Raw genomic sequence first — 26,859 nt, 5'->3', positions numbered from 1 at the left:
AGCAACTGAGATACTTACACTGTATTCACAAACTCGTGTTCGGAAAGAAAGGGGCAGATTTTACGGATGTTGTAAAGAAAGAAACGACAGATCTTAGCAATCTGCTGGATATGAGCAGAGAAGGAGCGCGAAGAGTCAAAGATGACCTCAAGGTTTCGAGCTGAGGAGACAGGGAGAATGAGAGAGCCATCAACAAAAATAGAAAACGGGGGGAGCGGGGAGGTGGGTTTAGGGGGAAAAATGAGAAGCTCGGTTTTGGTCATATTTAATTTCAGGTGGCATTGAGACATCCAGACAGCAATGTCAGACAAGCACGCTGAAACTTTGGTCTGGATGGAAGGTGAGCTATCAGGGGTAGAAAGGTAGATTTGGGAGTCATCAGCATAGAGATGGTAGAAAAAGCCATGGGATGAAATTAATGAACCAAGGGAAGAAGTGTAGATAGAAAAAAGGAGGGGACCAAGAACAGAACCTTGAGGTACGCTGACAGGCAGAGGGATAGAAGTAGAAGAGGATCCACCAGAGTGAACACTGAAGGTGCGGAGGGAGAGGTAGGAAGAGAATCAGGAAAGGACAGAGCCCTGGAATCCAAGTGAGGACAGGGTATCGAGGAGTATGCTGTGATCGACAGTGTCAAAAGCAGCGGAAAGATCAAGAAGAATGAGGATGGAATAGAGACCTCTGTATTTAGCCAGTAATAGGTCATTGGAGACTTTAGTAAGCGTAGCTTCGGTTGAGTGGAAAGGGCGAAAACCAGATTGTAGTGGGTCAAGAATAGCATGTGAGGAGAGAAAATCAAGGCAGCGGTGGTGGACAGCACGCTCAAGTAATTTGGACAGAAAAGGGAGGAGGGAGATGGGTCGGTAATTAGAGGGACAAGTAGGGTCGAGTGAAGGCTTCTTAAGGAGAGGTGTGACCACAGCATGTTTAAAGGCAGCAGGGACAGTCGCAGTAGAAAGTGAGAGGTTGAGAATGTGACAGATAAAAGGAATAAGAGCAGGAGAGATGGCATTGAGAAGGTGCGTGGGAATAGGATTAGAGGAACAGGTGGTACATTTTGAGGAAGAAAGGAGAAGTGTAGTTTCCTCAATAGTAACTTCAGGAAAGGAGGAAAGGGAATGAGGGGAAGGAGAGAAAGGGGAACGGACTAGTGGAGGGAGAGGTGACGAGGTAGAGAATGCAAGGTTTATCTTTTGAACCTTGTCGTGAAAGAATTCAGCAAGGGTCTGAGGAGATAATGAAAGGGGAGTTGGGAGTTTTTAGCCTTTATGCCACCTAGATAGTTTGTTCTGTGAGGCAGGATAGAAAGTTTTTAATAAACTTGAAACTTTTCACTGACATCTCCTGCCAACTGAAGGAAAATCAGGTGTTTCTATATAGGGTTGCAACAAGGAGGCAAACCAGGTATGTGGGGGAGGGGGGAGCCAAAGTGGCATTTCCATACATTGTAAATATCCCGGTCTTGGGAGCTACTTTTGTCCCATGGGTTGCCCAACGCTGGTCTGTGTCACAGCTCTGTGTTCTTCACATATGTCTAAATTAGGCCTTTCTACCTACACTGTGTGTGGAAACACTACATACCATATCTTCTGTGCATACACTTTTTGTCTTTGCTGTCATTTTTGCCAGGAATTAAACTGAAGGCTTACAGTGGTTGTCATTTTTTTCTCTCAATCCCTCTCACTCCCCCTCCCCCACCCCACAGGTGGCTCAGGAATGTTTGTACCACAGAGAGAAGAGAATGGCCATTGATTTAGTTCATGATGAAGTGGAAAAACAACTGCTGAGGGTGAGTTGTTGGGGAAGAGACAAAACAAGATGGCTTTAATGAGGTCACTCATTGGTTTTAGTACAGGACTTCGCTGTGAATTAGGGGTTCTGAACCCAGTCCTTGGAACACACCCGGCCAGTAAGGTTTTTTTTTAGAATGTCCTCAATGAATATGCATGAGATATATTTGCCGGTAATAAAGGCAATGACCAGTGGTGTTCCTAGGCTGGCTGACACCCGGGGCGGATCGCCGATGCGCCCCCCCCCCCGGGTGCAGCGCGGCACCCCCCCCCCCCCCGGCAAAATTACACCCCCCCCCGGGTGCATTTTTACCTGCTGGGGGGGGGGGGGGGGAGTGCCGCGCGCCTGTCGGCTCCGAATCCGGTCGTTCCCTGCTGCTCCCTCTGCCCCGGAACAGGAAGTAACCTGTTCCGCGCAGAGGGAGCAGCAGGGAGGGAACGAGCGGACTCGGCCAACAGGTGCGCGGCACCCCCCAGCGGCGTGCACCCGGGGCGGACCGCCCCACCGCCCCCCCCCCCTTGGTACGCCATTGGCAATGACTGCAAATCTAGCACATATATATTCATTGGGGATATCCTGAAAACCAGACTGGGTTCAGGACCCCCTACTGTAAAGTGTACAGAAACTAATTTATTTATTTAAAAATACTTGTATCCCCCCCCCCCCATCACTTTTGTTTCTAGGTGGATCAAAAACTGTGAAATAATGATAATGTCAAAACATAATCCTATGACAAGTACTTGAGTAATAAACTGGCAAGTAAAACAAGTGGTGTGAACATTACAATATGAGACAATAAACCAGTGATATTCACCCCCCCCACCCCCCCCCCCCGGTCCTCTAGGGCCGGAAACAGATTTTCAGGATGCCTCCAATGAATATGTATGAGAGAGATTTGCATGCATTTTATCCCCATTGTATGCAAATCTATGTCATTCATATTTATCAGGGATATCCTGAGAACCTGACCCATTGGCGGCTCTCGAGGCCTGCAAATAAATACCACTGCAGTATGGACTAGATCTCTCAGACCCTGGGCATGTAATTGCTCATTAGTTTGAAAGCTGATAAATGAGACCTCTATTGCTGCTACAGAGTGAAGCAGGAGACTGAGAACCAGAGAAACCAAAGTTCAGATCCCACTGCTGCTTCTTGTGATCTTGGACAAGTCACTTAACCCTCCACTGCTTCAGGTACAAAATTAGATTGTGATCCCTTTGAGGACAGGGAAATACCTAGTGTGCCTAAATGTAACTCATCCTGAGTAACTACTAAAAAGACATGAGCTAAACCCAAATGAATAAACAGTGCAGTGGGGCTTTAGTAACATCCTACATTTCACTACTCCCTACCCGTTTAAGTATGAATATTAAGCTAGACCATGGGAGAATGGATTTAGTTCTGGCCTTTTTTTGGTTGTAATTCAAGGTCAGTTACATTCAGGTACAGTCTTTCCTTGTAAATATTCAAAGTGATTTAAATGGCCAGAAATGGCTTCTGGCTGTCCGGAGCTAACTGGGCATATTCAGTGGCACTTAGAACCGGTGATTTTATTGGCATTCCTGGTGCGGAGTTGGCTCTTTGCCAGTTGAGTGTCTAGGATAATTGCATAAACAGGACTGCATAAAACACAGTCCTATCTGTATGCGGTTCAGCGTAGCCACTTAAGTGCTCAATATTGACTGACGGCAATCTCAAACATGAGGTCTAAGATGTGTTTACCTATCATGCTAGATTATCAGGGTTAAAGTGTTAGAGAACATCCGGTTTGTAAGATTCCTGAGGTAGGCCGTTGTGGCTGAAACACGATTCGTGTCGGGTCTTTCGATGTTTCAAATAAACCTTTGAGTTTCGTACATCATCTAGCGTTATCCTCTTTTGGTGTCACCTTTGCTGTATTTGCTATATCGTTTCCTGCAAGGGACTTTTTCTTCTATTTTATGTTGATCAATGTTGCACCTAACCAGCTATGTTTTTGCCACCTGTGTATACCCAGAAATTCAGTGCCGGAGCCTGGACATGACCCAGCATTGGATTTCGGAGGATAACACCAGCAGCGGTCAGCAAAAGGCTGAGAGCAGCCAGCTGAATATCAACCCCTAAGTTTGTATCTGAGGCAAGGAAGGGTAATGGGTCTTAGTCAACAATAGGAAAAGTTTGTGACCCTTTCCTCCCTCTTGTACAAGTTCTCCACCCCAGACAGGCACAGGGGGTTCTGTTACAGGTAGAAATGGGACAGACCTATCTAACAGTGAGTCCAGAAGTGTTCCAGTGTGTGCACAGACCTAACACAGCATTAAGATCAGACGGCACTCTCCTCCTACTTTGAAAAAAAAATGTTTTGATGAAATAGCAAAAGTAAGGAGCCCTTTTACTAAAGCTTAGCCCACACTAAGTGGTCGTTTTACCAAGCTGCGGAAAAAGGGCCCTTCAATAGTGGCAGGGGCCATTTTTACCTCAGTGAGTACAAAAGCCCCTAAAAAAGACATGGCTATGTGGTAAAATTATTCTTACTGCGTGGCCATGCGGGGGAAGGGAGCACTTATGGGTGGCGGTGAGAGCTATGCTAGAAATTACGGAATTATGGAAATTATTCTTACTGCGTGGCCATGCGGGGGAGGGGAGCACTTATGGATGGCGGTGAGAGCCATACTAGAAATTACGGAATTATTTTCTGTAGCGCTGGAAATGGCGTGTGCTTAAGGCAGAACTACTACTGGTGGCCGCGTTGGGCCGGTGGTGGTTCCGGGTGGCCGTGTGGCAACCCTTTAGTAAAAGGGCCCCCTCTGCTGCATGTCCTGTTTTATACCTGGGCCACGTGACACTTAGTGCACTCTAAAGTCCATTAGCGCATGTTAAGCTTTAGTAAAAGGGCCCCTCAGTCAGGCTGATAGTGAGAAGTTACTCACGTGGCATGTTGCTGTAATTCAGTGATCAGGGAGAAATCTTTAGGCACTAACCAATAGGAGGGCAGCTTTAAAAATACTGAATGGCATCACTATGAGCTCTGGCTTCCCTGAGATCACAACTTAAATGGCCTGTTTCCCTATAGAGGACTAAGGTACAAAACAGAAATTTAACACAGGAAAACTGTGAACTAGTGGCTGGGTGTTCTGTCAGCAACAGAGATATGAATGATATTGAATGTGTGGTTCAAGATTTATTGGAGGAGGAACACATGGGATGGGAATGGGAACTGTCAGACAGACAGACAGACAGACACAATGATTTTATCAGGCAAGTTTCCCTGTAGGAAATTGCTAACAATAAAAGAATATCTCCCATAATACAGTACAGTCTTGATTATCCGAACTTCACTAATCTGACCATCCAGCATACCCGACAGACCCCCCCCCCCCCCCCCCCCCCCCCGCCTTTCGGTGACATTATCGTGTCTGTTTCCACTTTTCCGTCGTAGCATAAAGGGAGATTTCATACCTGAGACAATTTGTTTCAGACCCAGGACCCTGCTTTTACAGCAAAACAGCACCATTGTGACCCAAGACTCTGCTTTTACAGCCTTCGTTTCTGCATTGTTTGAGGGGTTACCATTCTTTTCTGTATTATCCTACTTTTCACTTATTTGACAACAGGTCGGTCCTGTTGATGTCGGATAATCGAGACTTACGGGTAATTTTAAGACTGCTCATGCAGGTGCAAAGCCTTCAGGTATTTCTGTTTTGTAGCACTATTGGACACGTGTACCAATCTACAATAGTGATCAATGTTTAGGTACATGAAGTCTAAGCAGTGAGCGATAGTGACTTGCTCATTGTCACAAGGAGTATCGGTGGGAGAAGCAGAATTTGAACTCTGGCTTCCCTGGTTCTCAGCTGGGTGCATTATCCTCTCTAGGCTATTTCCTTTCACCCCCTGGTTTATATACTAAGCTGCTTCCTTTTGTGTTCATACTTTCACTTTCAAAGTTACCTAAAGAAAAGGCGCCCACACACATTTACAGCTGCAAATATGTACAAGTAGTTGAACCCTCACCCCCCCCCCACAGTTATGCGCATAGATGGTCAGTATATTAGCATATATGCATAAATCTGGCGTATGTGCGCTTACGTGCCAGTGATATGTACGTATCTTATAGTATTCTATAAGTTAACCCCCAGATTCAGTAAAAAGTGATTAACGTTGCATGTACAAATCAGCATGCGCAGCCAATTGTGTGTACAATTTAATTGTTTTAACAAGCTAATCAGCACAAATAATTGGCCAATAGCAGCAATTATCAGCATTAACTGGCACTAATTAGAATGTATGCACGCAACTTTCTAAGCGTATTCTGTAAAGTGGTGCACATAAATTCTAATGTGTGGATCACAAAAGGGAGGGGCATGGGCGGGTTATGGGTATTCCTGAAAATTAGCGCACTGTTACAGAATATGCCCGATCTGTGCCTAAATAAGACGTAGACATTTACACCAGGTTTCAGTTGGCATAAATGGCTGTGCCGAAATTTTTAGTTATGGGTACGGCCGCTATGCGTATTCTATCAACCGTGCCTAACTTTAGGTGACGTTTGTAGAATAGCGCTAAACGTATTTTTTTTCAACAACAATATTTTTGGCTCCTTATATAGAATTTGACCCTAAATGGATACATTTATGCCTTGCCCATGCTCTGTCCAGAGTCCATCAATGTCTGTAAAACAAGTGCTTTGTATGATATGCGAGTATTTACAGAATAGCGCATAGGCACGTATTCAGCATCTACTTGCATATGGCTTAACATTCTGCCCACTTACGCTTATACCTCGCACATAAATGTTAGCAACTACTTTGTAGAGTTATGCACTTATACTTGAAAATTCCAGAGTATATGCATATTTCCAACCTCGCCCTCCACCCCCCCCCAAAAGAAGGCCTCTTCCCACTGCAGCTAAAAGAATATGAGAAATGCACCTCCACGTGTACTTCTAATTTCACATAGGGTAGGTAATTTGCTAAAGGCTCATTTCTGCAGATAAGGTGCTGTTTTAGCCATGGAAACTGCTTCTAAAATTATCTTCCATTTACGTGCAGTGTAGTACAAGTTAAATCAGATTACTGTTGTCTGGAAGATATGTCTCCTGCTCTTTTTAGCATACCCAGTGTATGAAAACATAGTAACACAAAGCTTCCAGGCTCTGTGGAGAGAGTGCCACTGCAAAACAAAATATATGCAGACCAGACAAAAGTAATTGTTCCTCCAGTTTGCTCAAAAACTGTGTCTAGAAATCACACATCAAGCTTGCAGTACCTAAAAGTGGTTATGAACAGCTACCTACAGCCTTCTAATTTAATCTCCCGGTCAATGGCAAGAATTTGTTTTAGAGTTTATTTTTTTTCTCTTTTACAGGAAGTTGAAACTATTAAATCTTGTCAAGAAAGAATGAGGAGACATCTAGACAAGATTCTAGCTCAGCTGGCGTAAGACTGATCATTGAGTCTGAATATCTCTTAAGTGAAATTAAAGCCACATTCTTATGTGAAACTGGGCCATAATAAGGGCACATTTCAAGCCTCTTGTAAAAAGTGATTCACAACCCCATCCTTGAGACCCTCCCAGCCTATCTGGTTTTCAGAATATCCATAAGAGCAGAAAACATGCCATGCTAGGTCAGACCAATGGCCCACTGAACCCAGCATCCTTTCTCCAGCAATGAGCAATCCAGTTTGCTGGAAGTACTCAGAAGATGACTTCCCTGTTGCTCATTGCCAGATCTCCCATCTGCCTAATGAGTATTAATGGATTTGTCCTCCAGAAACTTGTCCAAACCTTCTATAACCCCAATTTGATATCAACTTTGACCGCATCTCTGGCTCATGATATTATAGACCTAATTTATATTCTCCTCTCAGTCATCTCTTCTATCTGAAGAGCTCTAACCTGTTTGAGGGAGTTGTTCTGTCCTCTATCATTTATAAGCCCAATATTCAAAACAGAAAACAAAAGAGGAGACGATCCAAAACCTACCGGATATGTAGACATCAACAAAGTAGTGAGGCAAATACAATACTTAACCTTTGTATACTACCAATTGTATCTGTTATCCTACAATGAATATGCCATAACAAAACTCTGTACACTACCAATTATATCTGACATCTTGTAATGGCTATGACATAGCAAAACTCTGTAAGCTACATTGAGCCTGCAAATAGGTGGGAAAATGTGGGATACAAATGCAATAAATAAATACAGATGACATATGTTTAAATAAAATGCGGTCCTGTGCAAAATCAATTGCAGGGCCAGTGTATAAACCAGGCCCTTCTGCTCTGCTCTGCCTAAACAGCTCCAGAAAACTGGTGACATAATGTATTACCACCAATATATGTTCACAGGTTTGATGACCCCTGAGGAAGGCTCACATGCCGAAACACTGCCGTGTTAGGTCTTTAATGAGTTGTTTCTATGACTACAGTAAAGGTCCTTGAATTTTGAACATCCTCCTTCTATTCGCCTCACTACTTTGCTGAGATCCCAATATTCAAAATATTCTTAAAGCAGCAGCCGTATCCATGATTTTTAGCAGCACTGTCCAGATAAGGGTCAATTCTATAACTGAAGCACCTCTTAGAAGCCTGTTCTATAAAGGAATATAGGCAACTACTTTTCTTTATAGAATACTAGTCTAACAGTGAAAATGCATGCCTATAATTTAGGCATGAACGCAGGGGCAGCCCAAAGCAATCTGCCACCTGAGGCAGGGATGAAATGGTGCCCCATCCCCCAGCATCCCCCTCCCTGGCAACTGTTGGGTACAGTAGGTTTTTGGTGGGTTTTGGAGGGCTCATCATACAATATGAGGGGGTAATGGTGAGACGTGTACCTGGGACCTTTTATGTGAAGTCCAATGCAGTGCCCCCTAGGGTGTCCCACTGCTCTTTTGGGATGTCTGTTGGCCAGTCTACTAAGAATGCGCCCCCCCCCCCCCCAATACATCCCAATGGCTTAATTTTGTGTGTTTTCCTTTTAATTTTTTTTTTAATCTTGTAAAAGATAGACACACTGAGCACAAAAACATCTACAAATGGCTATTTTCGAAACAAAAAGTTGGACATTTTATTGGTTTGAAAATGGCCATGTTTGCTACTGGAATTTTGGACGTTTTTTCGCAATATGTTTATGTTTATTAAAAATGTGCTAAAACAGCCTTTTTTTCAAAAGTAAATCAAAGTGATGTATAGCAACTAAAAACTAAACAATAAGAAAGGAACTTCAATAATTGACAGAAAAGAATACAAACGTACAAGAACAATTGCACCAAAACAATAACAATAGGCACTGACATGTATCTATAATCATCTGCTCCAGGCCAAGGGGCAACAAATCATGAAAACGTTTTATTAAAAAGATAAGTTTTTAGAGCACTTTTAGTTCTTTAGTAAAGGTTCAACTCTAATATGCTGTGGAAGGTTGTTCCATAAAAATGACTCAAGAAAATAAAAGGCGCTTTTTCGTGTTGATTTCTAGTAGGCCTGCTTAGGACTAGGCAGAACCAATCTGTGATCTTTTAATGTCCGGAGACAATGAACTGGGGAATATGGTATAGTTAATCTAGCATGGTAATCAGGTCAACTTGTATGGAGGACTTTATGTGTTAGGGTAAGTATTTTTGAACTGACCCCTAAATTCAACTGGTGGCCAATATAATTTTTGAAGTAATAGTAATATGTGATTGCAACGCTTAACAGAGGACGGAATAAAGTGATGCTTTGTAGAGACTGTAGCCTCTTTAGTTCAGATTTAAGAGCCCCAGCATATACTACATTACAGTCCAAACAGGACACAATGAAGGCATGGAACAAAGTATGCAGTGAACTAAAATCTACGAGACTACGAATGGATCTTATTCTCCATAGCATGGAAAAACCCAATCAGGTCTATCATTACCCCTAAATATTTAATTTGCTCAACTGGTTGAATTGGAACGCTGAACAAGATGGGAATAACTGATGGAGGAGAAGCTTGGCCAGTAATCCAACAAGTGATTGTCTTCTGGGGGTTAAGAAACATATGATGATTATGGAACCATGTGGCTACTTTGTCTAGACAGATTTGTAGAGGGTTCAAGTCAGGATTGGTATTGATTGTATAAAGAAGAATAAAAATGTTGTCTGTGTGAATATAGGTACTTAGACCAGATGCTTGGATCAATGAAGCTAGGGGGCTGATGAAAATATTGAACAAAGTCGGTGTTATTATGAAGCCTTGCGGAACTCCACATTTAAAAAGATAACTGTCAGATTGCTGATCAACCAAATGGATTTTAAAGGTGCGATTGCTAAGAAAAGATGTAAACCATTTTTGTGTCACACCTGTCAGTCCAGTAGTAGTAGAGAGACAGTCTAACAAAAGTGTGTGATCAATTACATCAAATACTGCTCAAAGACACTGCCAGAACAATATAGCCCTCATCCAGCTTCTGATATATCTCACTTAGTAAAGAAGCCAAAACTGTCTTGGTACTAAACCCTGCCCTGCAACCAGATTGTCAAGGATGTAATATCAGATTGGCTTCCGTATGTGGTAGAAGTTGGTAAAAACAACATTCTTAAGGTTGCTTCTTTATATTCATCATTTTCAAGTCTTTTTTATCTGACCCAGTAAGTTCTCAGTTGTCAGTTCCAGTTTCCAATGGTCATCTTTTAATTTGCCTTCAATTAAGGAGTTGGAAAAATGTTTGAAGAGTTGGAATATTACTACTTGTGCTCTCAACCCTATCCCTTCTAGTTGGCTTAAGATTCCTTCTCTTTGCCTTTTTCCTATTTTTCAGCAACTCATTAAGAGTCTTTCGGAAGGACTACTGCCTGACTGTTTGAACTCAGCTATCGTTAGGCCCATTCTTAAGCAATCTGCTTTGGACTGTTCAGTTTGGCAAATTTTAGGACGGTTTCCAATCTGTCGTTTTTAGCCTAATTAATTAGAAAGAAAATATTGTGCTAAGGCGTCAGCTGGGAGCACGGTGGATGAACCTGAAGAAAGCTGTGTAGAAGTTAAAGAATTAAAAATTGAGAATAATATTTTACTAAATTGGGAGTCTCCAAAATCAGTTTTGAATGATAAGCGCTCTTGGGTTTTTAATTTCTGAAGTGTACAACGGTTGTTGTGCGTTACAAAATTGGAGATTACCGTATTTTTCGGACTATAAGACGCACCGGACCATAAGACGCACCTAGGTTTTAGAGGAGGGAAATAGGAAAAAAAAATTTTTCCTTTTTCCCTCCTCTAAAACCTAGGTGCTCCGGTGCGTCTTGTCCGAGTTCGGGATCGCCCTCCCCTACTCACGTCAGCGATGTTCCCTGGTGGTCTAGTGACGTCGGGGCAGGAAAGAGCCCCCTCTTTCCTGCCCCGTGCGCTGCTCTCCGTCCTCCTCCGTCCTCCTGTATGCTGCCTGACGGTCTCGGCGATATTCAAAATGGAGGACGGAGGAGGACGGAGAGCAGCGCGCGGGGCAGGAAAGAGGGGGCTCTTTCCTGCCCCGACGTCACTAGACCACCAGGGAACATCGCTGACGTGAGTAGGGGAGGGCGATCCCAAACTCGGGGGGAGGGCGATCCGGAATCGCTACCTTCGGACTATAAGACGCACCCCCCATTTTCCTCCCAAATTTTTGGGGAAAAAAGTGCGACTTATAGTCCGAAAAATACGGTATCTGCTCACTTATTATTCTGTCACCGGTGCTCTGCCTGCCTCACTTGGTGCTTCAGAAGAGTCGAGCCTGAATGATACCAGGGATTATTCTTTTTCCTGCTGTTATGACATTTAATAAACTGAAGGAGAGCAACATCATGAAGTTTATTTAGTAGAAGAGAATTCCAGAGCTGAACCTGAATACTCTAGATGATGTGTAGGGAATAGCTAATGAGCATAAATATGAAGGTTGCTGTTTACTGTAAGTTATGTGGGTAACTTCCAAACTTAGGTGCAGCACATGCCAGTTCTATGGCTGGCATAAGTGATTGTGCCTAAATGTTAGGTGCATTGATACCCAGTCATACCAGGATTCTATAAAGAAATGTAGATAACTACATTTCTTTACAGAATAGGCTCCTACCATGTGCCCCCCCCCCCCCCACCGATGTTTAGTTCTAGACACCCTGTTGTTTATTTATTTATTTTGAAAATTTATATATCACCTATAGCTAAATGGTTTCCGTAAACACATTCATAATAAAACAAAACAATAAATAAAACAAAATCATAGCAGCATCACTTAACAGCAAAGAGGTCAAGTCCAGAGATAGCCAAAAAAATATAGTCACAAAAAGGTGTGTTTTCAAGAGCTTTCGAAACTGTGTAAAACTACCACAGAGATGAAGCTGACCAAATAGTACGTTCCATAAAGAAATTTTGGCTACAACAAAAGCTGTAGCTCGTGTATCCGCATGGCGCAGCCGCATCACTACATCAGTAGAAAGCTGCATAGCAGTCGCTGACCTCAGTGCATGTCTTGGTTGATAAACATCCAAAACTTGTGTTACAAGATATAATTTAAATGTTCTTAATATCTATTAAAAATGTTACAAAGTTGTCACAGTCCTAATATGATATTTAAGAACAAAGAGCAGGGGAATATTTTAAGAGCACTCGCAAAAATTTCTCCACCACTTACCCACAAGGTAAGAACGATTCAAGAATAAAAGGAATTAAGTGTATTTATTGGATTGCATTAACCAGCATTACCAGATCTAAAGGACAAGAACACTATATATTTAGATTCAAAAGGTTTATTATTTTACAATATGATTAATGCAATCATATAAATAAGGTTACAAACGAGAGATAGTTCTTTTAAGAGATCTTTACAGATAATCTGTACTTAAGTAAGGTAGCCAGTTTAAAAGTTAAGGTTATAATTTAACTTACAGGAGAGTCTTTGTTGCAGAGCTGAGTGATGAGCACATGGTCAGGAGCAGGGAGCAGGGCTTCTGCAGTGATGGATGAGTTGACTTGCAGCTGAAGAGAGAATCTGCAGAGAAGAATCTGTGTTGCAGTTGAAGGGAAGCATCTGCTTGTCTGGAACAGCTTCTATCTTTTATATCTTACAAGCTGCAGGAAGCCATGCCACGCGAATGTCTTGGTTTCCTGGTTTGCACACGACCCGGAGTAGTTGCAAAGCATTGTGGTATTTTGGTCTCATGTCTTATGACATCACAAGACTTGCTATCAGGATTTTGCTGACAAATGGTTTATTGAAGTGCAAGGCTTTCCTGTTTGAATCTCTGTGATAGATACTCTGATAAGATTTGTCTGGGGCGGCCAGCAGGTGTCCTTTGTCTTTAGTAGCTGGATTTCACACCTTTTCCACCTGCCTGTCTCCTTGCCTCTACTGGTTACCTTTGAGATTTGTTGTGTTGATCAGCCAGGCTTTTTGATCAGAGGAAGAGAGTCAATTTAACCTTGAGGCAGTCTCTTACTTGAGAAGTCTTTTGTTAAAGAGGGAGAAAAAGGGGGAGGTGAGGTCCTTGCAGCAGTACCTTTTGTCTTTTAATTGTTCCCCAAAGGGAGGGGGAAGAGGGCTTTTGGAATGAAAGCCAGTTTCTACTGCATCTTCAAATATATTTTTAAAGCTGTATTTTTGTGTTGCTATATATATATATTTGTATCTGATTCAGCACAATATCATGCTACACATTTAATTTTGATGATTAAACTCATATCACACTACACTTGCTTCAAATAAAATGGAGCATGAGCAAATAAAACCTGATATATAATCGTCAGAACCTTAAATTATATTATTTGCTAAACAGCCAACACAGTTGTTTAAGAACAGGTGTTACATGGGAAGACTTTGACATACCCACTATTACTCGAGCAGCTGCATTCTGGACCACTTGCAACGAATGCCCTGATACTCAGGGATGATATCCCAATATACAAAGCATTGCAGTAGTTCAGATGCGCCAAAATCATACTTTGAACTACACATCGAAAATCATACAAAGAAGTCATAGATTTCAATTTATATACCAGATGCAAATGTTTAAAAGCCATTTGGACTACATTAGGAGTCAATATTTAAAAGTGATTTAACTGAGTAGGAAGGTTCCTACCTGATTAAATCCCGATGGCAGGTTCTGCCGCTGATATTCAGCAGTACCTAACCAGTTAATGCCGCTGAGTATCAGCACAGACTGCTGTGACACTGTTCAGTTAGTGCCGGTGTGGGTCTGGCGCATAGTCAGAGCAGAGCTGGGACGTACCTGGGTAGCAGCAAAGTGCTCAGCTAAAGTTAGGCAACATCTGGCATCCGCTAAAGACCGGATAATCAATGTTGGTGTCTGTATTAGGCTTGTCATTGAATATTTGGGTCAGATTCATCTTATGGCAGTCAGCGCCTTTAAATTCACTGACTATCATGGGATGAATATCAGAAGTTAATGTTAAACAGAATATCTGTGCCACTGAATATCTTACTTCTGTATGTTCTAAAATGTATATAAACCCCCAAATTCTATAAATGGCACCCAAATTTGTGCACGCAATTTAATTGAATTAGAAGCCAATTAGCACCAATTGGCAACAATTTGAATGTACACGCTCATCTTGCTGGCCGGTGTTGTATAAAGGCATTGCATACATTTTTAGCATGCAACTGGAAAGGGGGCATGGCCGTGGGAGGGGCATGGGCGGGTCAGGAGCATTCCCTAAAGATGCACACACGATTATAGAATCCATGGAAGCCGCAGGGTTGAGTTGGTATAAATCCTCGTGCCCAGAATTGGATGCAGATTCTAGCACTAAGCACTATTCTATAAACGACACACAACTCTGAGTGCCATTTATAGAATGGCGATGAGCATTCTTTTTTTTTTACGCACCAAAATTTGGGCACCATTTACTGAATGTAGTCCAAAATGTATAGCTTTGTGTTGTACTTGTTTAAGTGCAATTGAAAGGCCCATGGGGATGTTGCCAAGGCAGTGTTCATAGCCCCTGGGAGAGGAAGGGAATTTGAGCCATCACATAACCCAGTGGCCAGTCTGAATCCATGTGTATCATGTCTGGAGGGAGTCAAAGTCTGTGTCCATTGGCCGAACACTATCCCTGCAGTGGCCAGGCTAAGTTGGGGGAGGGGGGGGGGGGAAATCCCTGGTATAAGGTTCATAGTACTGTGGTTCAGCAGAGGTCAGTTCCTACCCAGTTTGAAGTGTAAAGAAGCAAGAGGAAACTGCAGGACCCAAAACAAATTAAGAATCAGGATTGAATTCCATAGTGTAATATTGTGATATGTCTTTCAAACATTGTATTGACATTCTCATCTCATCTTTGTGGGTTGTTTTTAGTAACCTGAACTTGCTATATCCTTTCTGGTTCATACATAATAGAAAAGACCTGGCTCCTGTTTCAGTCTGTGTCAAAGCCTCAGGAGGGATTGTTTTGTGTTACAGATCCAACAGAGCAGCTCAGCATGAGCTGGAAAGAGATGCCAGTGATAAGCAGACGGCCTTGCGAATCGATGACAAATGCCATCACCTTAGGAACACTTCCGATGGTATTGGTTACTTCAGGGGAGTAGATCGCATCGATGCAACGTAAGTACCGCAAATTTAATGGCTTATATGTATACGATTATAGCTAACCATCAAGAAAGCACTACTACTACTACTATTTAGCATTTCTATAGCGCTACAAGGCGTACGCAGTGCTGCACAAACATAGAAGAAAGGCAGTCCCTGCTCAAAGAGCTTACAATCTAATAGACAAAAAATAAAGTAAGCAAATCAAATCAATTAATGTGTACAGGAAGGAGGAGAGGAGGGTAGGTGGAGGCGAGTGGTTACAAGTGGTTACGAGTCAAAAGCAATGTTAAAGAGGTGGGCTTTCAGTGTAGATTTAAAGGTGGCCAAGGATGGGGCAAGACGTAGGGGCTCAGGAAGTTTATTCCAGGCGTAGGGTGCAGCGAGACAGAAGGCGTGAAGTCTGGAGTTGGCAGTAGTGGAGAAGGGAACAGATAAGAAGGATTTATCCATGGAGCGAAGTGCACGGGAAGGGGTGTAGGGAAGGACAAGTGTGGAGAGATACTGGGGAGCAGCAGAGTGAGTACATTTATAGGTTAGTAGAAGAAGTTTGAACAGGATGCGAAAACGGATAGGGAGCCAGTGAAGTGACTTGAGGAGAGGGGTACTATGAGCCACGCAGATGTATTTCCCAGTTTTTTGATCCCTGCTTTTTGTGAAGGGGTGTTATTTCGGGCTCATTTCACAACAGCAGCATTGAGCTTTGAAGTTAACATCTTCCCTTGTTTGGGACTATGACCAGGATGGAGTACTTAGCTATTTTCTGGGATGTTTGTCCAGTGGTCACAACACAATGATGCAGCATCTTGTAATATCATTGACATAGCATCATCGAGGATGCTGGAATAAGTTTAGATAAATCCTAATTCAATGCCTGTAGGTGAGATTGAACCTTTTGAAGACTGTCGAATGCATTTTCCACGCACCAAGGTGACGATCATGCTCATTTTCGAAAGACATGGACGTCCATCTTTCGACATAAATTGGCACTTGGACGTCCATCTCTCAGAGACGTCCAAATCTGTATAATCAAAACCCAATTTTGGACGTCTCTAGCGGAAGTCCGTCACAAGGACATCCAAATCTGAGGGGGCGTGGTGAAAGTGGGACTTGGACGTCTTTAAGCCATAATGGAAAAAAGCAGAGACGTCCAAGACTAAAACTTTGATGTTTTCACACGGACCTGTTTTTCTTATGAATAAGGCACAAAATGGTGTCCGAAATGACCAGATGACCACTGGAGGGAATCGGGGATGACCTCCCGTTACTCCCCCAGTGGTCACTAACCCCTTCCCACCCTCAAAAAACATTATTAAAAATATTACTTGCCAGCTTCTATGCCAGCCTCAGATGTCATACTCAGGTCCATGACAGCGCATGCAGGTCCCTGGAGCAGTTTTAATGGGTGTAGTACACTTCAGACAGGTGGACCCAGGCCCATACCCCCCTTATCTGTTACATTTGTGGAGGAAACAGCAAGCCCTCCAAAACCCACCAGAAACTCTCTGTACCCTCATATAGGTGCCCCCTTCACCCGTAAGGGCTATGGTAGTAGTGTACAGTTGGGGATAGTGGGTTTTGGGGGGCTTAGCACACAAGGTAAGGGAGCTATGTACCTTGGAGCATTTTATGAAGTCCACTGCAGTGCCCCCTAGGGTGCCCAATTGCTGTCCTGGCATGTCAGGGGGACCAGTGCACTAGAAATGCTGGCTCCTCCCACGTCCAAATGGCTTGCATTTGGACGTTTTTGACTTGGAAGTCTTTGGTTTCGAAAATCACCGAGGACGTCCAAATCTAAGGACATCCATGGTATTTTCAAAACAAAGATGTACGTCCATCATTTTTCAAAAATATGCTTTTCCGCGTGTCCGGATTTGGATGTTTTACAAAGATGTCCAAATCCCAACTTAGATGTTTCTTTCGAAAATGCCCCTTTATGTGGACTAAGTGTTCAGAGGATCACTTAGAAAAAATTCAGTTCATCCAATCAAATTAATATAATGCACAAGTCTCTTGTGGAGAAAGAATATCAAAGATTATGGGCCTCTATGACCACACAGCGTGCAGAGGAAGTATAACATGGATGGAGTTTTGCAAGATCAGCGGCACACCTTTTTGGTGGGTAGGGCCAAACAATCCAACCTTCAGCCTCACCTCCAAGCTTTCCAGTTGCTGATGCTATGTCAGAAAACTATTGATGGGGCTGTGACCCCAGTGGTCCACCCCATTTTGCTGCCTATGGAGTCTTAGAAGCTTCACCCCTGAATGCTTCCTTCCCCTCTAGGGCCTCAGCATTGGCAGAAGTTACCACCATTAGTGAAACATGATTCTGTATTTGCCATCATGAGAATGAGATGATTTTATTTTAATGCAATAAATTAAAATATATGGGTGGTACAAGCAAGACCTTCCTTGCAGGGAGGACAGCTCAAGATTAGTGTCTACTTCAGATGAAAAGAATGATGAATGTTTATAAAAATATAGTTTGAGAGAAAAAAAATCACATGTCTCCTGAAACTGACATCTCCTGGTTTCCTAGAAAGACCAACATATTTCTACATTTAGATTTTACTCCTTTTGTTAGTGAGATGAAATTGGTCTTGATGTTGTCATTAATCATTAATTGGTCTCTGAATGGAGAATGAAGGAGTACAAAATATTTTCATAACTGTGAAATTATTCCTTTAATATTACTGTTTTGATGGAAAAACAACGAAAGAGGTCAAGGAGAGAAGAGAATGAAAAGTGTATTTATGGACTGGAGTGAAATGCAAGAGTGGGGGAGAATGATTTTACTACAGAAAATGTATCAGGCTTCCTGAAAGAAATAACACAGAGGCAGAGACTGGGATTATTGATAGGAATCCTGATTCTAGGGATAAATGCAAAATGTAGCAGGGATCGATATTCAAAAGGGTTTAACCAAGCAGGAGAGGCTCCTGCCTAGTTAAACCCCGCTGGCTGGCTGCCAATATTCAGTGGCAGTTAACCAGATAGTTTTGCTGAATATCTCCACTAACCGGCCATTCCCTAACTGGCAAGGTTAAGGGCAAAACTTGCTTCCAAATACACAAATTTTTCTACAGAATTTCAAAATCACTTTCAACAATACACTGTACAGTATATTCACTGTTGCTAAAGGATTTTCATAAAAATTACAAAAAAGGAGGAAAAGACGTTTAATGTTAGCAAGTGCAAAGTGATGCATGTGGGAAAGAGGAACCCGAATTATAGCTACGTCATGCAAGGTTCCACGTTAGGAGTCACAGACCAAGAAAGGGATCTAGGTGTCATCATTGATGATAAGTTGAAACTTTCTGCTCAGTGTGCTGCTGCAGCTAAGAAAGCAAATAGAATGTTAGGTATTATTAGGAAAGGAATTAGGGCTCTTCAGCTTGGAGAAAAGGCAGCTGAAGGGAGATATGATAGAGGTCTATAAAATAATGAGTGGAGTTGAATGGGTAGACGTGAAGCAAGGACTAGGGGGTATGTGATGAAGCTACAAAGTAGTAAATTTAAAACGAAACGGAGAAAGTGTTTCTTCACTCAACGTGTGATTAAACTCTGGAATTCATTGTCAGAGAATGTGGTAAAGGCGGTTAGCTTAGCAGAGTTTTAAAAAGGTTTGGGCGGCTTCCTAAAGGAAAAGTCCATAGACCATTATTAAATTGGACTTGGGGAAAATCCACTATTGCTGGGATAAGCAGTATAAAATGTTTTGTACTTTTTGGGGATCTTGCCAGGTATTTGTGACCTGGATTGGCCACTGTTGGAAACAGGATGCTGGGCTTGATGGACCTATGGTCTGTCCCAGTATGGCAATACTTATGTACTTATCCGGGTGCAACAGCAAACTTGTCACTGACATCTTCAAAGCACTGACTGGGCTATTGATCATCAATGGCCAAAGACCTCTTAAAATATATATTTTTTTACTTTTTTAATGCACCAAAATCATTATTTTTAGATCAATCTATGTACGCAAAAATTTTTTAAAATAACTTCTTGACTGATCCGGCTGCTAAACTCCTGGAGTTATGTGACTTGCATGAGTAGTGCCGGTGTTGGCAAGCTGAGTGCTGGTGCAAGTGACTTCAGCCAGTTGTGTTAGTATTTTACAAAGAATCATAGGTGCCTACTGTAAAAAGTTTTGGGTGGGTGAGAAGAGGATCGGAAGGAGGGTGAGGAGAGGACATCGGAAGGGTTGACTGCTTTAAAAAGTTATGTGGGTCTTGGGCGATAGTCAGCCGGGGCCAGCATAGCTAAGTGGGTGAATTTAGGACAGCTTTGAAGCTGTCCTAAATCATCCGATTAACTATGCGGGTGCAGGTACTGAGTAATGCCGGCACCTGCATAACTGCCAGCTTCTCCCCAGCTCCACCCCCTGGACTGCGCCTGCCTGACCTATCCATTTTAAACGTGGCCAGCCAACAATGCCCAGTTAAGCGTCGCTGAATATAGGTGGTTGGGCAGCCCTGAGCAATATAAGCAGACAGGAGCCTCTCTTGCCCGTTTAAATTGCTTTGAATATTGGTCTGACAATATTTAACATCACTAATACAAATAAAAAAATAAAAAGCTGGAAGCAGAGAAGGCAGGGATTGAATGGTACTGAGTCAAGATTAGGGTTGTACCGAATATTCGTATCGATTCGATTTGGCCCTGAAATCATTATTTGTATTCGGCCAAATAGTGAATTAAATTCAAATACGAATAATCTGGGGCTCTACAGTGCTAAATGCTACTGAAATAAACACTTGATCTCCCGATTTCACATCGCCTCTTTTATTATTTGTTATATAACATATAGTAACATAGTAGATGACGGCAGAAAAAGACCTGCATGGTCCATCCAGTCTGCCCAACAAGATAACTCATATTTGCTGCTTTTTGTGTATACCCTACTTTGATTTGTACCTGTGCTCTTCAGAGCACAGACCGTATAAGTCTATCCAGCACTATCCCCGCCTCCCAACCACCAGTCCCGCTTCCCACCACCGGCTCTGGCACAGACTGTATAAGTCTGCCCAGCACTATCCCCGCCTCCCAACCACCAGCCCCGCCTCCCAACCACCGGCTCTGGCACAGACCGTATAAGTCTGCTCAGCACTATCCTCTCCTTCCAAACACCAGCCCTGCCTCCCAACCACCGGCTCTGGCACAGACCGTATAAGTCTGCCCAGCACTATCCCCGCCTCCCAACCACCAGCCCCGCCTCCCAACCACCGGCTCTGGCACAGACCGTATAAGTCTGCTCAGCACTATCCTCTCCTCCCAAACACCAGCCCTGCCTCCCAACCACCGGCTCTGGCACAGACCGTATAAGTCTGCCCAGCACTATCCCCGCCTCCCAACCACCAGCCCCGCCTCCCAACCACCGGCTCTGGCACAGACCGTATAAGTCTGCTCAGCACTATCCTCTCCTCCCAAACACCAGCCCTGCCTCCCAACCACCGGCTCTGGCACAGACCGTATAAGTCTGCCCAGCACTATCCCCGCCTCCCAACCACCAGCCCCGCCTCCCAACCACCGGCTCTGGCACAGACCGTATAAGTCTGCTCAGCACTATCCTCTCCTCCCAAACACCAGCCCTGCCTCCCAACCACCGGCTCTGGCACAGACCGTATAAGTCTGCCCAGCACTATCCCCGCCTCCCAAACACCAGCCCCGCCTCACGATCTTGACTAAGCTCCTTTATTTATTTATTTATTTGTTATGTTAAAGCTCAATGCCCATTATTCGTATTCAGTATTCGTATTCGGCCAAATGGTCAAATATTCTATTCAGTACAGCTTTAGTCAAGATCTCATTCCTGAAAGTGGTCCCTGGAGGTGAGAACTGATGCTTAAGCGAAAGGGGCTGGTGTGTGAGGGAGGCTTGCACAGCTCCCGCTTCTGTTGTCCTTCTTCTGTGGTGGGGCTGTATGTATGTGAGAGAAGCTTGCAGGGCTGCTGCAGCCCTCTTCTTCCTTTGTTTCCAATTCTGTCACCGGCACTGAAGCCAGTTCACTTAAAAGTTTAAAAGCAGAGAAGCTGTGCTTTAGGAGACAGTACATACATTGTAGCAACCCCTCACCAACTACTGTTTGGTGAGAAATAATGTAAGAATCGGTACGAATGACATGTTTCAGCAGGCAAGCAAAACTTGCATGACTAAATCCCATTTTTCAGGAATCTATGTTTCAGAAATCTTTGTTTCTCCCGTTATTAAGATTTTAATTAATGGGAGAAACAAAAATCTATGAAACCAATAAATGAAGCTCCAGTTGGACCTCCAGTTTTGTACACCTTTTTGAGGGTTATATCAAGAGGAGGTTTAGCAAAGAGGGTAATGCTATAAAGGGGCACCTGTTTTAGGCACCAAGAACACATTTATTTGGAGCCTATTCTTTAAAGAAAAGTAGACATTTATTTTTGGTTTTTTTTAATAGGTCAAAACTGCAGCTATATTTTGAGTGTATGTGTATCCACTTATACCAGCTGTAGAGCTGGTGAAAATGCTGGCACCTAGATGTTAAAGAACACACATAGATAATAGTATTTTCTAATTTATGTGCATAAATGTCAACCAAATACATGGCCAGCCCAAACTCTGCTCATGTGAACTCCCACCTGGAGCATACACACTATTGAATATTAGTTCATACGTACAGAATAGCACATTGCTGGAACATGGCTGCCTCACTGGGCCACCTTAAAGGAGTCAGGATGGCAGGACTCAGGCAGAGAGTAAATTAAAATCCCTAGTGTGGAACAGGCCCAGAACAGGGAAAACAGGTCCTCCAAGAAAGATTCCAAGCCAGAGCAGAAGTGTTTGGAGATGGGCCCAGGGCAGGAGGAAAGGGCCTCCAGGAGAATTTCTATCCTGTGACTGCAGTGTTTGAAGACAGGCCAAGGTAGAAAATTATAGAGTACAAGTGGAGTACTGAAGCTGGGCCTGCTAGGAGCTGGTCATTGTGCGTGTTGACAAGTGTGAGTGTAGTGAACAGTGCTTTTTTTGTGCTGGTACGCGCCGGTACAGTGTACTGGCACCTTTTTTTCCTAGGCTCACCTGCCCGCCCTTAGCTCCCCAGCCCTGCTTTCTGTTCCTGCCACCCGTGACGCGTTTAAATCTTTTATTTATTTTTTTTTACGTGAAGTCGCAGCGCCGGTGTTAGTGAGAGGACCAGGCTCGCCTCCTCCTGCCTTCCCTTCATTCCCTCTCAGTGTCCCGCCCTCGCGGAAACAGGAAACTACGTCACAGGAAGGCAGGACACTGAGAGGGAATGAAGGGAAGGCAGGAAGAGGCGAGCCTGGTTCTCTCAATAACGCCGGTGCTGCGACTTCATGTAAAAAAAAAAATAATAAAAGATTTAAACGCATCGCGCGGGGGGGGGGGGGTTGGAACAGAAAGCAGGGTTGTCGGGAAGCTAAAGGCGGGCAGGTAGGGCTGGGGCACTGGAACTCGATGGGGGCTTAAAAGGGGGGCAGATGGAGGCCTGGGACAAGTTACTGGACATGGAGGGAAGGATAGGGGGCAATGGAGAATCGCTGGACATGGAGTGGAGGGGAGGGCAGAGGGGAGAGGAGAAATCACTGGACATAGATGGGAGGGGAGGGCAGAGGAGAATCGCTGGACAGGGAGGGGAAGGCAGTGGAGTAGCACTTTAGAAATGTTAAGTAGTAGTAGAATCACTGGACATGGAGGGCAGGGGAGAGAGGAGAATCACTGGACATGGATGGGAGGGGTGGGCAGGGGAGAGAAGAGAGGAGAAATCGCTGGACATAGATAGGAGGGGAGGGCAGAGGAGAATCGCTGGACATGGAGGGCAAGGGAGAGAGGAGAATCGCTGGACACAGATGGGAGGGCAGAAGAGAATCTGGACATGGATAGGAAGAGAGGGCAGGGGAGAGAGCAGAGTTTCTGGACATGGATGGTTGGAGGGAAGGGCAGGAGAAATGCTAGACATGGATGGAGTGGAGGGCAGGGAAGAGAGAAGAAATGTTGGAGGGAAGGAAAGAGATGCACATGGTTGGAGGGGAAGGGAGAGAGGAGAAATACTGGACATGGATGGAGGGGAAGGAAGACAGAAGACGTAGATGCACGTGGATAGAGTGGAGGGGGAGAAGAGAAATGCTGGACATGGATGGAGGGGAGGGAAGAGAGGAGGAGATGCACATGGATTTAGGGGAGAGAGGAGAAATTTTGGACATGGGTGGATGGGAGGAGAGAAAGTTGAAATGCTGGACATGGATGGAGGGGAGGGAACAGAGAAGAAGTGAGATGAACATGGATGGAAGGAAGGAGAGAGGAGAAATGCTGGACGTGGATGGAGGGAGAGAGAGGAAAAATGCTGGACATGATGGAGAGAGGAAGGAGATGCATACTGACAAGGTGAGGGAAAGGGAAAAGAGGAGAAAATCTGCACATGGATGATAGGCAAAAGCTGGATCCACTCTATACCTCCTCCAGTCAAGTCCGCAGAGGACCCAGCTTTTACCTATGGATGTAGGGCAAGAAATGAAGGAGGAAAGTAAAGAAATAAATGGAAAAGAAGCCCTGGAAACGGAGTTAAGGGATCAGATAAAGAGCCTCAGAATCAGAGACTGGGACCAACATGTTCAGAAAAACAGTCACCAGACAAGAAAAGTAGAAAAAAATCATTTTATTTTCATTTTAGTGTTTGGAAGATGTCCAATTTGGGAATTTACATCTGCTGTCTTATTTTGCACTGGGTATACTAGAGCTGTAACAGCTTATAGAAATTATTTATAATGAAAAAAAATCACAAGTTATTTGCTCCTATACTGGTATAGTATTTTTAATGATACTGCTTATATGCGCCACAGCTGGTATAAGGGGTGTGGCTTCTGTAGGTGTGGCTACAATATGGGCGGAGCCATAGATGGTGACCCCCACCCATAATGAGTACCGGTACCTTTTTTCCTACAAAAAAAGCACTGGTAGTGAAACTGGGCTTCAGGGAATCTGAGAGAATAACATTCCTTTTTATGTAAGACTGAGCTTTCATTTGAATTCTGCCTATTTTTGCTTCCCAGATTAGTGACAATAACAGACTTTCAGTATCTTTTAGCTTATTATAATGACTTTTCTTCTGATTTACACTGTTTGCTGCCTTTATCTGTGTAGGCTCCATGCCTGACCGCTACCACAATTTGATATATTGCCATTCCAAAGGGATATCATGGTGGGTTACAATAAGTCCAGGATGTTACTGTTGGAGAGAGAGGGTATAGTAGCCAAACTACAAATGGAGTTAGTTCGTGAAAGTGCAGCATTATAACTGCAAATCATTGGTCCCTCTGGGCAATGGCATAGTCATGGATGGGCACAGTTCCACCCACTTTGAGCTCAAGCCCACCCAGCATCAGTTTGTGGTTTGTGGCTGGTAGGGATCCCCGAGCCCCACCAGCGGAAGACTCACAGCATCCGGCATCTCTTAACTTCACTCCCCCAGTCCTCGGAACCTTTTAAATTCTTTAGTGCTGGGCTGGCTATGAGCAGTGACTGATACCAGCTGCTTGCCCCAGCCGTGAGCCTTCCTTCTGATGCAACATCTTCTTCACAGGACCAGAAAGTTGCATCAGAGGGAAGGCTCAGAGCTGGCAGGAGCAGCCAGTATGAGTCCCTGCTTGCTGCCAGGCCAGCACTGAGGGATTTAAAAGGTACTGGGGGAGGGGGGGTTGGGGAAGTGAAGTTAAGAGATGTAAGATCATTTGGAGTGGGGGAGATGCTGGGCAGCATGATGAATTGGGGGTGGGGCTGATTAGGGGCCTGAAAGTTAATTGGTGTGGGGGGAGGATGTAAGGCTGAAGGTTCATGACCTTAATCAGGTACCACCAGCAACACGTATCGCAAATTACTGCAGAGAAAAAAAAGAAAATGGAAAGAAGTGACGTAACACACCCCTGCAAAATGCAGACAAGTGGTTTTGTCCCAAAAGTTGTGCATGTGATGGAACTGTATTGGAATAAGTTGTTCAGGAAGATTGCATTATTCCAGTTTTCTGACTGACTGAAATTAAATAACTGTACGTATAAAACAGCTGTACCTTTTACTTAATTTGAGTCACAGCTGGAGGTCAGCACAGTAGTTTTGAAATTCTATACCAGGCACCAGTATATCCTGTAAATAGTTGTACTTTCAGATCAAAGGCTTTCTCTACAGATCATTTTAATGCCACTTCCTGCCTCCTAGGTTACAGAATGTGTCTGTAATCTGCCTCCGGAGCACTGCTCTATTGTGTGTCTGTCTATCTTCTTTTTTCAAGGATCTCGGTGCCAGAGACGTGGGCCAAGTTCACTGACGACAACATTTTACGCTCCCAGAATGAGCGGACAGCCTCTTCTAAGCTCAGGGATGACGTAGAGAACCTGATGACGATGACGGCCAACGAGATGTGGAACCAGTTTAGTACAGTCAATGTCGCCTTCACCAATCGCATTGCGGAGACCAAGGACGCCAAAAATAAGCTGCAAAACCATCTAGCTAAGGTAGGCTGGTTGTTGAAGATCGACAATCTCCTGCAACCTTAATTGTGTGGGTTTTCTCAGGCATTGATGATATGGTTGTAGAATCAACCAAACAGTAATCCTTCAAGATACAGCTTGCCATAGTGAGAGCCATTTTATTTGCTGATGTCATCAAGTGGCGTACATCATGTCTCACTTAAGTATAGGCCACTGAAATAACAATACCTTAATTTGTTTCACTTTTACTATCGCTGATCCATTTGAACTGCAGATATGGAGCAAACATGCACAAGAGTGAAAAATGACTGCTCTTTGGCACAATTCAGGTGTGTCTGGGAAAGACACAAAGGCACTTTAACCCATTAGTTCCCAATGTTCCCATAATAAGCCATATAGGAACAAATTGATGGGAACATTGGGCACTAATGGGTTAATGCCAGAGGATGAAAAGGAAAGATCCCAGATCAAATAAGACCTGTGGCAACACAAATACTAAGACTGGGTAGGCCAAATGGTCCTTATGTGATGTGTTAAGATCTTCTCTGCCTCTGTGTTGAGGTGAGCATGTTGATACTGCAGTGAGACAATATGCCACTGGTGAGATCTCTAGTGGTCCTCTCCATGACCACTGCATTATATATTAGTGGTGCACTAAAGGTTGCCAGGGAAGAGAATTTTGATTGCGTGGTAAGATTACAACGATCTTCCATAAAGCAATCAAAGTTTTGAATGGATCATACACTGTTCAATACATCATGGAGATCTTCAGGTTTAACCTGGAGACTCCGGTTACCCAGTCTCTAGAGCAATGCCAGAGATCTCCAGATTAGGGATGAGAAGCCAGAAGACTTATGTTTCATATTATTTCCTATGTCGTTTCCAGGATTGTTTATTTTATTTGTTTCGTTTGGCCTTTCTTCATCCTGGGAACAGTCAAGTGAAGGTCACTTAGCCTTCCATTGCTTCAAGTACAAAACTAGATTGTGAGCCCTTGGGAGAAAGGGGAGTACCTAGTGCACCTGAATGTAACTTGCTTTGAGTTGCCACTACAAGTGTCAAGCATGAATATTTTTGTG

General features: G+C 43.7%; 1 protein-coding gene across 3 annotated transcripts in view; it reads left to right on the top strand.

The window, feature by feature from the left end:
- TEKT3 (tektin 3) overlaps positions 1-26,859 on the top strand; it is an 84,330-nt gene that overhangs the window by 43,262 nt on the left and 14,209 nt on the right. For all 3 annotated transcript variants that reach the window (XM_030206190.1, XM_030206189.1, XM_030206191.1), the window contains exons 3-6: positions 1,706-1,789; positions 7,138-7,208; positions 15,183-15,326; positions 25,582-25,804. In XM_030206190.1, coding sequence (XP_030062050.1) covers positions 1,706-1,789; positions 7,138-7,208; positions 15,183-15,326; positions 25,582-25,804 — 522 coding nt within the window. The remainder of the gene's footprint in view (positions 1-1,705; positions 1,790-7,137; positions 7,209-15,182; positions 15,327-25,581; positions 25,805-26,859) is intronic.

The sequence above is a fragment of the Microcaecilia unicolor genome, chromosome 6 (genome assembly GCF_901765095.1).
Source record: "Microcaecilia unicolor chromosome 6, aMicUni1.1, whole genome shotgun sequence".
NCBI lineage: Eukaryota > Metazoa > Chordata > Amphibia > Gymnophiona > Siphonopidae > Microcaecilia > Microcaecilia unicolor.
The sequence above is the reverse complement of the archived record's forward strand: the minus strand, read 5'-3'. Positions and strand labels throughout refer to the sequence as shown.